Source organism: Mus pahari, chromosome 12, assembly GCF_900095145.1.
Source record: "Mus pahari chromosome 12, PAHARI_EIJ_v1.1, whole genome shotgun sequence".
Taxonomy (NCBI): Eukaryota; Metazoa; Chordata; class Mammalia; order Rodentia; family Muridae; genus Mus; species Mus pahari.
The window spans coordinates 9,374,166-9,390,187 of NC_034601.1; the positions used below are offsets into that span (position 1 = coordinate 9,374,166).

At 44.6% G+C, this 16,022-nt stretch overlaps 1 protein-coding gene across 9 annotated transcripts in view; it reads left to right on the top strand.

The window, feature by feature from the left end:
• Positions 1–16,022, top strand: part of Mrtfb (myocardin related transcription factor B) — a 162,927-nt gene that overhangs the window by 132,325 nt on the left and 14,580 nt on the right. For all 9 annotated transcript variants that reach the window (XM_029544820.1, XM_029544819.1, XM_029544823.1 and 6 more), the window contains 5 exons: positions 5,835–5,972; positions 9,678–9,940; positions 11,526–11,622; positions 12,096–13,142; positions 14,591–14,746. In XM_029544820.1, the coding sequence (XP_029400680.1) occupies positions 5,835–5,972; positions 9,678–9,940; positions 11,526–11,622; positions 12,096–13,142; positions 14,591–14,746 (1,701 nt within the window). The remainder of the gene's footprint in view (positions 1–5,834; positions 5,973–9,677; positions 9,941–11,525; positions 11,623–12,095; positions 13,143–14,590; positions 14,747–16,022) is intronic.

A 16,022-nucleotide genomic window follows, 5' to 3' on the forward strand; every position in this document is an offset into this window, starting at 1 on the left:
TATATATATATATATATATATATAGGCAACAGTATACTAGTGTGTATATATATATACTAGGGCAACAGTATACTACTGTACTACTAAGGCGACTGCTACTAAGGCAACAGTATATCCATAATTAGGAGAATGACTCTATTTCCTTACATTCCTACACAGGATGAATGTAGGACTCAGCAGGAAGACCTGCATGTGAGCTATAATACTGGGACAGACTTAGGAGACAGCACAGGAGGGTCATCTCGACCTTATATTTGCCCTGTTTGGGGTCTTGAAGACAAGATCCAGGCAACAAGAATAAAGGTAGATAATTAGGTCTCATCAAAATTAAGAAGGGCTGAACAGAAAATCTTATCACCTGAGTAAAAGGCCAACCCACAAAAAGTAAAATAATAATAAATAGATAAAGCCAACCCACAGAATGAAGAATTATTTCTGATAATATATAAAGGACACCTACAAGAACACTATTCAAAAATTGGTGCAAGACTTGAGTGACATTTCTCCAAAGAATTATGCCAACTTGACACAAACTAAAGTCATCTGAGATGAGAGACCCTCGATTAAGAAAACACCTTCATAAGACCAAACAAACCACGGCAGCAAGCCTGAAGAGTATCTTCTTAATTAATGATTGATAGGGAAGGCCTAGCCCTAGCCCATTTTGGATGAGGCCATCCTCGGGCAGGTTCTATAGGAAAGCAGGTTGAGCAAGCCCATAAACGCCCTCTCCCTGGCCTCTGCTTCAGCTCTCACCATCCCTGTTCTGACTACTTTCAGTCATGAAAAACAATGTGGACATGTGAGCCAAATAAACCCTCTCCTCCCTTAGTTGCTTTAGCCATGCTTTGTCACGGCAATAGAAATGCTAAATAGGGTAGAATGCAAGGGGCCAATAAACTATGATGGCCTTTGGTGTATCATAATTGTTACATAAACAACACACATGGCATAAAATAATCATTAAGGAAACATAAAGCCACAAAATGCTTAACATTAACCAAATAAACCAATGCAAAACATAAACCCAGAAAATATCACATTCTGGCAAGTGTGTAGAGAAATTAGGATTCTTGGGTATTATTACAATAGTTAAGTGTAATTACATAGTAACTATAGAAAATGATGTCTTAAAAATACAATCTTATGGGGCTGGAGAGGTGGCTCAGTAGTTAAAAGCACTGACTGCTTCAATTCAATTCAAAAAGCACTGAATTCAATTCCCAGCAACCATATGGTGGCTCACAACCATCTGTAATGGGATCTGATGCCCTCTTCTGGTGTGTCTGAAAACAGCTACAGTGTACTCATATAAATAAAATAAATAAATATATCATATATATATATATATATATATATATATATATATATATATATATATATACACACACACACACATACAATTTTACTGGGCCAGTGAGATGGCTCAAGTGAGTAAAGGTATTGGCTACCAAGTCTGATGATGTAAGTTCTGTTCCTGTAGCCTGCATAGTGGAAGGAACGAACTGGCTCCCGAATGTTACCTCCCATCCTCCACTGACTGCACGCCCACACACTTACACGGAGAAACTAAGTAAATAATGCTTAACACAGAATTTAACCAATACCCCAGCAGCTGTGTTTCTGAGTTGAAAGCAGGAAGTGGGATGTTGTAGCACATACCTATAATCCAGTACTTTGCAAGCTGACCTGGACCTTATAGTAAGACCCTGTCTTAAAAACAAACAACCAAAAAAGTTGAAACAAAGAATTAGAACATACATATTCTGTACAGTATACACACCAAGCACTCATACTTGTTTCCTGAGGACAGCATCTCGTGGCAAACAGAAAAGGAGACCTAGTGTGCACAGTGTCCGAATGCAGAAACAAAAGCTACCCTTAGAAAGGAAGGGGTTCTGCACCAACCTCAGCATGAACAAACCTGAACATAATACTGAAGGAACGAGCCCATCACAAAGGGACAGACATGAACTGTGTCACATCATTGAATTCATAGACAGCAAATAGTGCAGCAGTTACTATGAGAAGAGAATGGGGCTCATCGAAGGGTCGAGGAGACACCAAGGATGCCTCTAAATGGGCTTCGTCTTACTGGTGTGTGTGTGTGTGTGTGTGTGTGTGTGTCTATTGGGGGTCCAGCTCCTCTAGAGCTAGTTACAGGCAGTAATCAGCCACCCAGCCTAGTGGTGAGAACCAAACTCAGATCCTCTGCAAGAACTGTTTGCGTTCTTAACCACTAAACTGTCTCTCCAGCCTCACTTTTTGCTTATATTTTAATGCACACACTTTTTAAAGCAGCACTGTATACATGTGCCCACACCTGACATGGGCACATTAGAAAGCAAGCACTGGCCTAGGACCCACCAGCTTGTGTACTTCTAATGTTCTGCTACTTGGTCTAAAAGTAAAGTGTATGTCGTGCAAGGTTGTTGAGGGTAAAACAAAATAATGTGAAGATTCCTGAAGCAGGACAGTGAACACTATTTCCTTCTCTCAAAACAAAACCAAGGGCTTAAGCTTCTAAGTATATACTATAGAAACAAGTAAAAGGTTGTACGTGACATACTTCACCAAATGAGAATTTACATGCTGTGTCCGACATACAAAACATGTCTGGGTTTGTATCCATTTCACTCATTGCTTATTTATCTGTGTGGGAATTGAAATCTATAAACAGTAGTCAAGAACAGTCTCAGTGTGAGTTTATTTGCATGCTGTGATCGTCAGCAAGATCTTGTCTGCATCCTGAATTAAAAGCACATTTATTAGAGATTGAAAAGCTACAACATAAGAAAGGAAGAGCTTTCCAAAGAGCAGCACCTGGGCCTTCGTGTATAGAGTGTACAGGGGAGGCAGCCAGAGCTGTGAGGGACTGAGGAGCCGACTCACTCCAGCACTCAGCTCTTCTCAGCACACAGTGGCAGAGCTTTCCTGTAGCAATTTCTAAGAAGAAAAAAGTTAGTTTTAAGGTTAAAAGTATCTTATTTTCAAAATATCCAGTATTTAATATTTTTCTGACGTTTTCCTTTGAATAATGTGTTGTATGTACATGTTGGTGTGTATGTACATGTATGTGGAAGCCGGAGGTTGATATCAAGTGTTGTATATGATCATGTGAGTGTTTGCGTGTATGTGTGTGTGTGTGTGTGTCTGTCTGTCTGTCTGTGTCTGTGTGTGTATCTATGTGTGTGTGTGAGTGTGTGTCTGTGTGTGTAAGCTAGAGATTACTATTAGAGTCTTCCTCAAATCACTTCCGCCTTCCTTTTTGAGATCAGGTCACTCACTGAGCCTGCAGCTCACTTCCTTGGCAAGGCTGACTAGCCGAGGAGCTCTGGGTGTCCTCCTACCTGCCTCCCCAGCACTGGGATCACCAAGGATACGGTCAGACCTAGCTTTTTTTTTTTTTTTTGCATGAATACTCGGTTTCCAAACTCAGGTCCTCATGCTTACATGGCAAGCAGTCCCCCAGCTGAGCCAGTCTCCAGCCCCTGGTGATTTTTTTTGATGGTGTTGGGATGAAAGTGAAGGTACTAGCAATCGTGATCCTATACCCTGTGGTGGGAACAGTCACCCTGTGGGATGGAAAGTCAGGTCTGCAACTTCTGTTTATTCTTTAGGAAAATAATTCTGTATAATTAAAGTCAGAAATTCACAAAATGAATGTGGGTTTCGGTGTCAGTTTAGACATTCACCTAGCATTCTTTATAAAGTGATGTCATATTGCTCAGAGCAGAGAAAGTGTCCTGTGTGACCTGCATATTTTCAACCCTTTTAGAACATGGTTATTTCAGAACCCTGGCACCTGGATTCTTTGGAGAGTTTACCTAATTGGAGCCTAACGCCTAGAAATGATCTGGGTGTCATTTGGGAGGATGTTTTGGGTCCTTCTGAAGACATGCTACAAAGCATGAGAGAATGCTTAGGCAACTCTGGATCTCTCCTTTCAACTTGTCTACCTTCTCATTAGGTGCAGTGAACAACCACTGTATTTCAGGGGAGTTAGTCTTGTAGTTTTTCTGGATAACAGTCACATTGAAATAGAGGTAATGAGAAGACAGCATCTGCTTTAGAGGCTAAAGGAGGCACAGCCTAGGATGTAGGCCAGAAGACATCCTCATGAGCATCCCCATGCTATGATGACCCTTCAAGTTTTTAACACTTTACTCTCAAATATATTATGACTGCCTGTGCTGATCAGCTCACCAGGCAGAATGTATGAACATAGATATGTAATTCAAAATTTAAGCATTTGATTCTACTTCATATACCAATTATACAAGAGCCAAAGACTGCTCCCTGTAAGACCACCCAGAGATACTTCTTTCTAGATAATAACTAATAACATAAAGCCATGTCCCATAAGGAAGTGCCACCTTTTACTTGGCTGGCCACAGGTTTGTCCGGGAGCCAGACATCTCAGTATTGAAGAACACAGGGCAGGTCCCTAGAAGCCATTCTGGATGAAATGAAACTGAGCACAGCTTTCTTTACAGAGTTCCTTACAGTATCTTAACATTAATAATCATAAGCTGAAATGAATAACAGGAGCTAACCTTAAGGAGAGAGCTGTGGACTTGTGCTCACACAGGCACAGCTGGGCTTGAGGGTGACTGCTGAGGAAAAGCCACAACAGCGCTATTCATCAATTAAACAAATGTTTATTGCTTATTCCCCCCAGGTCTCACAGTTGTTGCTGCTAATAGTACTCCAGGTTCTCAGGTTGCGTATTTAAGGAAGAGAAAAACAGTTTGCTATTTTAAATACTGCCACAAGAGAACTGATTTTGATTGATGCTATAATGTATTTGAGGGTTATTAAGGAACTGAAAGGGCAGGTCTGGGTTGTTGTTCCTGAAGTTGAAGCCACAGCACATGGCACTGACACGTGATGGTGACACTGTCACATGTGAAGTGAAGTACTAGTGAGGAGTGAGACCTTCTGTGGCTTCTTGTGACTCCCACCTCACCCCAGCTCCATGCTGCTGCTCTCTAAGGACAAAGCGCAGCATCTGTAAGAGAAGCTCCAGGCTGCAGTGAGACTGTCTTCTGGGGATGTGTTATTCAGCTGCTCCTTTGAAAGACACATGGATGTGGTCAGTTAGCATCAGCTCCGAGGCAGAAGTCTGAGGTGTGCAGCACAGTGAAGGCCCTGGGGATGACAGAAGTCTTCACTGGGGTGCTGCCAGCTGCAGGGGGACAGAGCACGTCCATTCTCTGAGAGGCCAGACCCTGTCTATCAGGAAAACTTTAGAAATGCCATATATTGTTTTGGGTGTTTTTATGAGTCTTGACTTTTTTTTCCAAAATAAGAATGGTTCTAACCATATTTTTGAGGGGGAAAAAAAATAAAACCACTACCATATATCAGTCTGACCTTACTTAGTTTCAGGTCTCCATTGCTACAGAGGTAACTGGTAAATAACCTGCTTCATCAAGATTAAATCTGTAATTCCTTTGGATCCTAGGCACAATAGTATATTTTTCTTTGTTTCATGTTTGTAGACTTATTTTTATTTTTTAATATTTGTAAGTTTTTATACATTTATAGAATTGTATCACTTACCCTCCCTCTCCTCCTTCGAGCCCCTCCAATATCCCCCCACTCTCAAATTGAGAGCCTCTTATGCTTTATCACTACTACATATATGTACATGTGTATGCAGGTATGTACAAACATAAAACCAGCCTGCTGAGTCCATTTCTGTTGTTTGTGTGAGTATAGTTTGAGGCTGACCACTTTGTACTGGACAGTCAGGAAGGGGTATTCAGTAATTCCAGTCCTCTTACAGTCACTGATCTCATGACCTTGTCTTTTTCTGCCTTTCCCAACAGTTTACCTCAGTGTCCCCAGCAGTTCCTGAATTCTTGAAAACCCCTCTAACTGCAGACCAGCCTCCCACAAGGTCTACAGCTCCCGTCCTCCCTACAAACACTGTGTCCTCAGCGAAGTCTGGCCCAATGCTGGTGAAGGTGGGTACCCAAGGCTCCACTCAGTGGCCCTGTCTCAAGCCTGTGGACACTAAACAGAAGCTTGTGTCTTGATCTCCCACATGCTTTTAACCAGGTCCTTCAAAACTAAACTGTAGTGCTTGATAGGCTGAGTCAACACATGACCTGTCCTCATGGTAACAGAAAAATGGTAAGAGAGCTTGGCTTGTATGAAGTGGTGTGCTATGAGGCACACTTCAGGAATCCTTCCATCAGCAGCCCTGCCCACTGAGCACACTCAGATGACTTGCTTCAGTACAGCACTGGAGGTACAACCTCACATGGGTGTCTTTTATTACAGCCAGCTTTGGGAATAATTTATGCACAAAGTGAAGAATCTCTCTGGTGTTCAGATGAGAGTGTATGCTGCTCAGAAACTCTGGAAAGGTTTTGGGGTAGCCATTTGGCCAGAAGAACTTGGTTTGTTCTCAGAGAAGCCCAGTTCATGGTACTGTTCCCCAAAGTGCACTTGGTTGAAATAATTCAGTTAGAAATAAATATCAAAGGAGGGGGGGAAACTTAGATATATAGTACATTTTAAAAGTTCTTAAAGTCCTATAATAAAATGGTAGGAGAGCAAGGAATAATTTAATCATTTTATAGGTAGCTCTTCCTAAAATTGGCAGCATACGTGTCTCAGAGCTCTTGAACTATGTAGGATATTAATGTTAAGTAACCTTGCAATCATGAAGAAACTGATCCTCAAATAAGTTAAGAAGTGGCGTGGCCAGAAAGGTTCAGTCTCCCAGGTTCTGCTCCAGCCTTTCCTGCCCTGATGGTCAGGCAGCACTCAGTTATAGGGCAAAGGCATGCCTTTCAGATGAGTAAAGTCTTCTCTCCCAGCTTCCCACCAAGGCTTTCTGAGGCAGTGGGAATCGAACTCCAGGACACCTTTCCCCAGCTTAGTACTGGAACCAGGAATATCAGCAAAGTCACTTCCCATCAGATATTGCAGTATCTCCACCCCCTGTATCCCTGAATGGCACTAAAAGAGCCAGGATGCTAGACTGTCCTTGTCAACTCTCTCCTCCTCTGCTTCCCTAGTGTTTCCTTTTAGGAAGGGCTGTGACTCTGGGGAAGAAGCACCAAGGATGACTGTGTAGTCTCAGGGCAGGCAGAGGGAGGGCCATCAAGGACTCCTGCAGGGAGGCTTGAGTGCTGTGCTGGAGGGTGTGTGATAGCTGAGCCGGCTGAAAGGCAAGTTACAACCTTGCCAGTTTCTACGGGGTACCTGCTCCCACCACAGCCACCAGTTTCAAGTGCACTGTGTGATGTCCCAAGCACAGATTTATGGAAAAGATGCACACTGAGCTCTTGTGACTCAATCAGCCTGTTTCCATTAGCAGTTTGCAACCCTGCTATAGAAGTCATGCTACAAACCATTCTCTCATGCCGTGTAGTCTGTGCAGGCAGAGGAAGGTGCCTTCCTAGTGAGCATACGCTTTACACTGGCATTCAACAGGAAGGGTGTGCCCAAGTGCATTAACAGTTTCAGTCTCTGCTCTAGAGCTTCTCTGGTTAGGAACATGTATATGTTGCTGATTCAGAAGATCTGGTCAGTCTCTGGTTAGGAACATGTATATGTTGCTGATTCAGAAGATCTGGTCAGTTGTCTGTGACTAAAGCAGCTTAGGAATGATGTCCTCTTTTGTCTGGGGCTTTTCATTATCTTTTATTTGTATGAGTATTCATCTTTATGTATATATGTGTACCATGGGAGTGCTCCAAAACCCAGGTGTTCTGCAAGAGCAGCCAGTACTTTTACAGCTGAGCCACCTCTCCAGCCCACTGTTTTGTTTCATTTTGTTCTTTGTCTTATTGTGTTTTTTCTTTCTTTTATTGAAAATAGATGATTTTCAAATGATATATTTCAATCAAAGTTTCCCCTGTCCCAACTCCTCAAGATTCTCCCCATCTTTCCTCCCTAAACTCTTTCTGTCTCTCATTAGAAACAGGCATCTAAAGAATAATAAGATAAGATAAAACAAAAATAGACCAGAATAGGACAAGCGAAACAAACTTGGCTTGTATCGGGTTTTTATTGGTTTCCTTTTCAGATGAAGCTGTAGTATGGACACCAAAAGGCAGAGAATGAATGGTCTGGTGATTTTGAAACTGAAAAGAACAATGCAGGAAAAGTTGCTTTGTCAATCATAAGACAGGTCAAGAGTATCTAAGCTTATCCACTAGCTTACAAATAAATGTGACTCAGACTCTGGTTACTTTATTTGGCCTTGACAATTAGTGGGGTTACCCCTAATCTACTCTTCTACCTGCTGACCTGGCTACCTCCCCCACAGTGTACCCCAGATACCTGCTGTTTCTCCTGGCTGTGTGCTCATCACCCATCTGCCCTCATGGCGACTTCCTTCTCCTCTTCTCAAGGCTGTGTCCCCCAACCAAGTCACTCCAAACCTAAATTCCTCCAGTAATTAGCTGTAGCCAAGGTTACTTAACCAATGGTTTTTAATCAAAGAACAGTGTTTGCACAACAAAAGCTTATGTAAACTTGAGAAGTCACTGTAGGCATAGGCCTGCTGGTATACAATTTAGTATTACAATACATAGCAACAGACCAAGCCTGAACACTTAGTATTTTGAATTATTTTCCTTAAAACTATCTTATTCTCACTAGAAGGAAGCATTTACTTATTTTTCCATAGCCCGTATTTTTGTTTGTTTGTGTTTGGTAGTGGTGGTGGTTTTGGTTGGTTGGCTGGCTGATTGGTTGGCTGGTTGGTTGGTTGGTTGGTTGGCTGGTTGGTTAGTTGGTTGGTTGATTAGTTGGTTAGTTGGTTGGTTGATTAGTTGATTGGTTTTGGTCTTTGGTTTTTCCAGACAGGGTTTCACTGAATAGCCCTGCCTGTCCTGGAACTCACTCCAGGACCAGGTTGGCTTTGAACTCACAGAGATCTGACTACTTCTGCCTCCCGAGTGCTGGGATGAAAGGAATGTGCCCATAGCTATTTTTTTTTTTAATGTCACACTGTAATAGTGACATTAATCATTTCCTTATTACACTTGCAGTATACAACCTGCTTTTTATAGAAGGTACTATACACGAGTATCTCTGTGTCTCGATGCAGGAAGCCCAGAGTAGATGTCTGTTACTTGTATCGGCAGTGCCAGACCAAGCATCTTGGCTGAGCCAAGGGAGCCACGTAGAATGAAAATCTTTAAATCAAGCTAAGCCTGCATTTGTCTTGTGGTTCTTTGTTTTGAGATAGAGTCTTATGTAACCTAGGTTGGCCTCAGCCTCTGTAGCCAAGGCTGACCTTGAACTCCTGATCCTCCTGTTCCTCCTTCCTGAGTGCTGGAATTACAGGCCAGGTCAGTGGTTCCTGAAATGTATTTCATGTATTCCTTGCCAAGGCCACGCAGGACGGTCTAAGGCACTCTACTGTCTTACTTGTGAGTCACTAAGACATGCTATCATGTATGTTTCACTCTCCTGGACTGACCCGCACCCCCTCCACAAATAGATAGATGGGTTTATTAGCAGTAAGTTTGAAACTCTTGCTTTAAGCAAGGGTACTACATAGTTATATCAGGAACAGACATTTCCTACACTGTCAAATATATAAAAGTTCCTTTGCACTTTCAACACTGATCAACAGGCAGATTCAGTCCATGTTACTCTGACATGTCTTAAAATGGTCTCCTTTTTATTATTTCCTCCAAAATCAGCAAAGCCACCCCAAGAATCCAAACGACAAACACCGCAGCAAAAAATGCAAAGATCCGAAGCCCCGAGTGAAGAAGCTTAAGTACCACCAGTACATCCCACCCAACCAGAAAGGGGAGAAGAGCGAGCCGCAGATGGACTCCAACTATGCCCGCCTGCTCCAGCAGCAGCAGCTCTTCCTACAACTGCAGATCCTGAGCCAGCAGCAGCAGCAGCAGCAGCAGCAGCACTACAACTACCAGACCATCCTACCTGCACCCATCAAGTAAGCTGTGCTCAGGGATTCGTCCTGCCGTGGCTTGTGTCCCGACTTTGGGAGGATCCCAAGTTACAGAAGGTTGGGTATGTCCAAGTACTCTGCTCACTTGGCTGTGGACCAGACTCACCACACAGTGTCTAAAATCCCACAGCCCTTGTGGCCTGCCATCTGGTCTCTGAGCCTTTCACAACTATTCGGGACCCATCAGCATCAACTGCTGTGAGAAACCCCTCAGGATGCATACCCACCTGCAGGGAAGACACAAGGGCAGAAAGGGAGGAATGAGGGGAAGGTTTGTGGAAAGTTCCACATGGAAGGCTCTTCCAAACAGGGAAAGACGAGCAGCAGCAAGGGTGCTGAGACAGCTGTCTGGTGGGGACCATAATCAGTTCCTAAGACAGGTGAAAGGCAGTAAGTAAAGAGAGCTGTCCGCAGTAGACTCTGTTCCACGTGGCAGACAGTGCAGTGTCTTAGACAGTGGGAACTGGGTAAGACTGGATCATTAAAGACAACAGTTGGATGCTGATAGTGCAGGAGCCTGGAAATGTTCAGGGGCAGAGGGGCCATGATGAGGTAGTGACAGGATGGGTCAGACACGATGTACAGGGAATGGTCTGCATGCCCAGGACCAGAGAAGGATGGCATCTGTACAGCTTGAAACCTGGCCTTAGGGCCAGAGCAGACAAGTTTGTACCCTCAACTCATTGACTGAAAATTGTTTTAAATATTTACCCCAGTATGCTTTTTCTGAATAGGAAACCCCATCTTTCACTTGGCACTTAACCCACCTGGAGAGAAGACTAAAAAAGACAGGAAGCTTCATTAGAAAACACTCTGAGTGAGCTGTTGAGTAAGACTGGGCCCCACTGGCCCGACAGGCCAGGCTAGCTTCTTAGGAAACCCACTAAAAGATGCTTTTATAAAATAATAGCTCCTCGTAGGGGAGTGATTATCAGTTTGCTTCTCCTAAGATAAAGATGTCATGATGAAGACTAAATCCATTCATTGGTAATGGCAACCATAATGTGAAGCACATGCTTAAAATATCAGCGTGTGGAGATGGGAAAGCACAATATAGCTGTTACTCAAACTTCATGGCAAGGCTGATTCAGAAAATACCCAGGAATGCTCCCTGTGGGGAGAATATTGACTGACAGTAAAACAAGGAGCACAGATAGGGTTCTTACAACTCTAAGATGAGACAGAAGACTCTCATCATTTCACCCAAACCTCGGAGAACTTCATTTCTAAGCTTTAACTGCATCACATCAGGAAGTGCTGAAAGGCGCTGCTGTGACCATGGTCGCCGCTAACGGGCAGCATACGCCACGGCTCTCCTTGCAAGGGCACCTGAGCCGATCCCAGTCCTTTGCCCTTTCTGCATAGAGCACAGAGTGGCCTTCTAAATGTCCTCCACACAGAGATGGAGCTTCTAGGGATTTGAGTGGAGTAGGGTGCAGTTGACATTTCCACAATACTGAGTTTTCCCGTCTGTATCCACAGTTGATTCTCCATGTAAGCTGACAGATTGCTTATAGACCGAAACCTAGACCGAGCTTGACGTAAGCTCTGATTTCTTTTTTTCTTGAAGAACTGACAAGAACAGCAGCAGCAGTAACAGCAGCAGCACCAGCAGCATGCCGGCAAGGAGACCAGGACCACTGCCCTCCAGCTTGGATGACTTAAAGGTGACAACTCCACCTCTAGCTCCTCACCCCTGAGTGCCTTCCTTGCACATGAGCAGGTGGCCAGGTTTGCCTATCATGTGCCAGTTGTCTATAGATGGACAACTTTAGCAATGTACCGGCACCCTTTATGGAAGTGTTTTCCTTTTATTCCCTTAGGTGTTAGATTTCAAATAATTGGTACTAATTCTCCGTTACTGACCATGTGCCTCATTCGAGCACCCTGAGAAGAGATCACTTCTCTGTAGTAATTACTGCAATATCACCTGATTTCTAGTTACTGCTCGCAGGCTTCCGTGCCTCCTCTGTAGACTTAAGTTATCACAGTGTGTACAAATGGAGAAAGTCTGTTTATATGTCAGGTCCAGACATCTATTGGGAGTGTCACCGTCCCTCTGTGGGCCACGGAGGTATGTTCTGGTGTTTATGTGTGGGAGACTCCTAAAACCAAGCACCCGATCTGCTTTTGCCTCCAGGTGTCAGAGCTGAAGACAGAACTCAAACTGAGGGGTCTGCCAGTGTCAGGAACTAAACCAGACCTCATTGAACGCCTGAAACCCTACCAGGAAGTGACCAGTAGTAACCTTGCCACTGGCAGTATCGTGGCAGTGTCATCAGCAGCCATTGTCACCAGTAACCCTGTCACCAGTAACCCAGAGGTCACAGTGGCACTGCCAGTCACAACACTGCATAATGCTGTAACAAGCTCTGTGTCCACTTTCAAGGCAGACTTGGCACTTTCTGCACCCAGCACTGTGTCCCATGTTGAAAATGCCCATTCTCCTCTGCCCATCTCCCCATCACCCTCTGAGCAGTCCAGTCTCAGTACCGATGACACAAACATGACAGACACCTTCACAGAGATCATGACTATGATGTCACCTTCCCAGTTCTTGTGTTCATCTCCCCTGAGGGTGGCGAGCCATGATGACAGCCTGAGCCCCTCCAGTAGCACCTTGTCAACTCTAGAACTGGATGCTGCTGAGAAGGACCGCAAACTTCAGGAGAAAGAGAAGCAGATTGAAGAGCTGAAGAGGAAACTGGAACAAGAGCAGAAGCTTGTGGAGGTCCTCAAGATGCAGCTTGAGGTGGAAAAACGTGGGCAGCAGCGACCGCCAGATCCTCAGCCCAGTGGCCCCCCACATCCCTTTAATACATCAGATCCGAAACATGGCAGTGTTGGGTCCTCCATCAAGGATGAGGCCTCACTCCCTGACTGTTCCAGCCCCCAGCAGCCCATCACAGTACCTGGCCACTCTGTAGGCCAGCCCATCTCCACAGGTAGCCAGACCCTTGTTGCCAAAAAGGCTGTGGTCGTCAAGCAAGAGGTCCCCATGGCCCAAGCAGAGCAGCAGAACGTTGTCTCACAGTTCTACCTTAGTTCCCAGGGACAGCCACCTGCCCTTGTTGCTCAGCCTCAGGCCTTACTGACCACACAGACAACTCAGCTGCTGCTGCCAGTGTCCATCCAGGGCTCAAATGTTACTTCAGTGCAACTCCCAGTAGGCAGCCTCCAACTCCAGGTACGAAGTGTGCTTCACAGTGTTGCCTGACAGAAAATACCGCAGCCATCTCTGAGCTGTTGTCGTGCAGCTACTGTGGGCTGCAGTTTCAGGGGGTGTGGTGTTGGTGTGGGGGAGGAGGAAGGGTTGGTCTGGCTAGCACTGTGTTTACTTCATAAAACCCAGCAGGGTGGCCTCCTGTTCCATTCCCTGTTCTCTTGGATGCACATGCTGCTCTCAAAGCAGACTCAGGTTCAGTTCCTAGCAACCGCATCAGGCAGGTTACAACTGTCTAATTTCAGTTCCAGGAGATCCTATGCCCTCTTGATTTCTTTGGGAACCTGCACACATGTGAACAAAAACTCACAAAGGCACACAGACCTAAAAATACATATTTAAAGATTAATGACATTATCATAGGCTGTGTACCTTGAATACTTCACTCTCTGCCCTGGTTCCAAGTGACATTCCATTTCTAGGATTCCGGAGACAGATATGACTTGTAATCCCATGTCTTCTAGCTGGGGATGGTGGCAGGTGTCATATGCCTGTTCTTGAGAGGTGCCATTTATATAAGAATGCTTCAGCTGAGGAAAACATGAAGTGGGGTTGTCTTGGCTGCAGAGACCTGCAGATTGGCTCTCTTGCTGTATAGTGCACTTCTGGCGGACCTTACCCAGAGGTGGTCATAAGGAAAACAAGCCATTTGATCCAGTGATTCAGCTTTAATCTGCCCAGAACCTGTGGCAGGAGTCAGTACCTAAACACCCTCAACAAGTGTACAGCAATCTGACACCCCTGCTTTCTGGGCAGAGGTATGCAGAGTACGCGTGAGTTAGAAATCTATTCTAGATGTGTATTGGGTTGCCAGTGGATCCAAATCCTCTGTTGCCATTGATACAAGAAGAAAACCTGTTTTCTACTAGTCCTGTATACAGCTGTATGCCCAGCATCTCTGGCTATTCCTAGACTGTGTATACTACAAGCTTAAAAGCAATTCTGTAGGCTGTTAGGTATCATGGGTTACAGTGTGTAGAGCTGTCTTGTTTCCATTATCGGCTTTCAAAACTTTTCAAGTGAAATCTTAGCCACCTTAAGGAACAGTGAGGTTAAAAAGACAGCTGTCTGCCATTTGTCACTGATTTAGGATTGTCATCGAACTCACTCACTTGATACAAGTCCCAGTATGTTGTTTGGGTCGGTGACTGTACATAATGAAGCACTGTGTTTCTCAGGAAGCTAGACAATTTTGAACCCTAGTCCCGTCTCCAAAGAAGTAGAGAGGGGTGACAGAGAAAGAGAAAAATTGCTAAAGATCAGATGTATACAGATGGACCAAAGTGTGTGACTATAACCATTGTGTCATGTCAGCTTAGCTGTGTATCCCAAAGCAGACAGTTACACTGCGTCATAAACTCAATTCCAGATGTGCTTCTTTACACTAAGATTAATTTTTATTTTCTTCCTAGACCCCAGCACAAGGAAGAGTTCCGGCTCAGCCTCATGTAGCTGCTGCCACACAAGCCCCAGCGGCAGCCCTGCCCTCGGCCTTGACCTCAGCACCGCCTCAGAAGCAGGAAGCCTTCCCGCAGCGCGTGCTGGGCCAGCCGCAGCCAGTCAGAAAGGTGGGATGCTTACAGTGAGAGACTAGTGCTGGTCTTTTCTGTCACCTCTCCCCTGTCAGTGAGCATCATCCCCGTGTCCTTTGGGAAGGCTGCAGTCCTCTGCCATAGAGCAAACCTTGGATCCAAAGCTATTAGAGCACAGATACTTGGGCTGGGACTGGGGCAGTCCCTTAGATGGTTAAATAGTCCAAGCCTTTGCCAGGGAAGTTCCCAGAGCTTGTTTTTATAATTCTGGTAGGATAGATTTATTAAATTTTGAGGTATATTTCTTTTCTAATTAAATGTGCTGTTCCATGGGGAAAGGTAGTTGAAGATAAAAAAGATATTTCTGGGATTTCTCTCTCAAGTTAGAACTTTATATGTTTTCATCTATAAGAGTCTGTGCCACATCATGGAGAAAGAGCTGAGGTCCGGTGTCACATGCCATCACTGGGAAAGCTGAGGACAGCCTAGGCTACATAGGCAAACTCTTTCTCAGAAAAAGGGAAAAAAGAGAAAAAGATGTAACCTTAAGGCCTCAATCAGATGATCTTATCCCGGGTCTTAGCTAGACTGAGCTTTGATCTTGAACAGGTAATTAGGCTCTGTCATCTGTAAGCTTAGGTAATCCTGAACCACGGGAGCTGAGACAACAGAGGGTCCGCTTCTCAACAGCAGCATTGATATGAGTGAAGAGGGAAAACGGTCATACACGGCCAAGCTGAGAAACCACAAATGCCACTTCAGTGTAGTTCTCTAAGTTTAAAGGAGGCTCAACTTTCTTCAGTCTAGGGAAAACAGGCCCAAGTGATAGACAGTATAAATTAGGCTTTCTCACTTCTCAGAATCCTGGAATTAGGAGTCATTATTTCCATAAACTGATGTTTGCCACATAGAAGGAGACTCAAACAGTAAGTACATTTGGAGAGTGCACTCACATACTCTCATGGTAAGAAATGTTTACACTGGGGCTGGAGAGTTGCCTAAGTAATTAAGAGCACAGAGTACGCTTCCAAATTCAATTCCCAACATCCACATGGCAATTTACAGCTGTCCAAGGGGGGTCTGACACCCACTTCTGATCTCCATGGCACCAGGCATACACCTGATACACAGATATACGTGCAACACAAAATACCTCTACATAGACAAATAAATCTAACAGAAGAAAGACGTATCTGCCCATGGTGACATCAGGGAGGGGCTACTTGGTTTGAGGACATTGGTGATATAAAGTGCACTTCTCACCGGGCGTGGTGGCGCACGCCTTTAATCCCAGCACTCGGGAGGCAGAGGC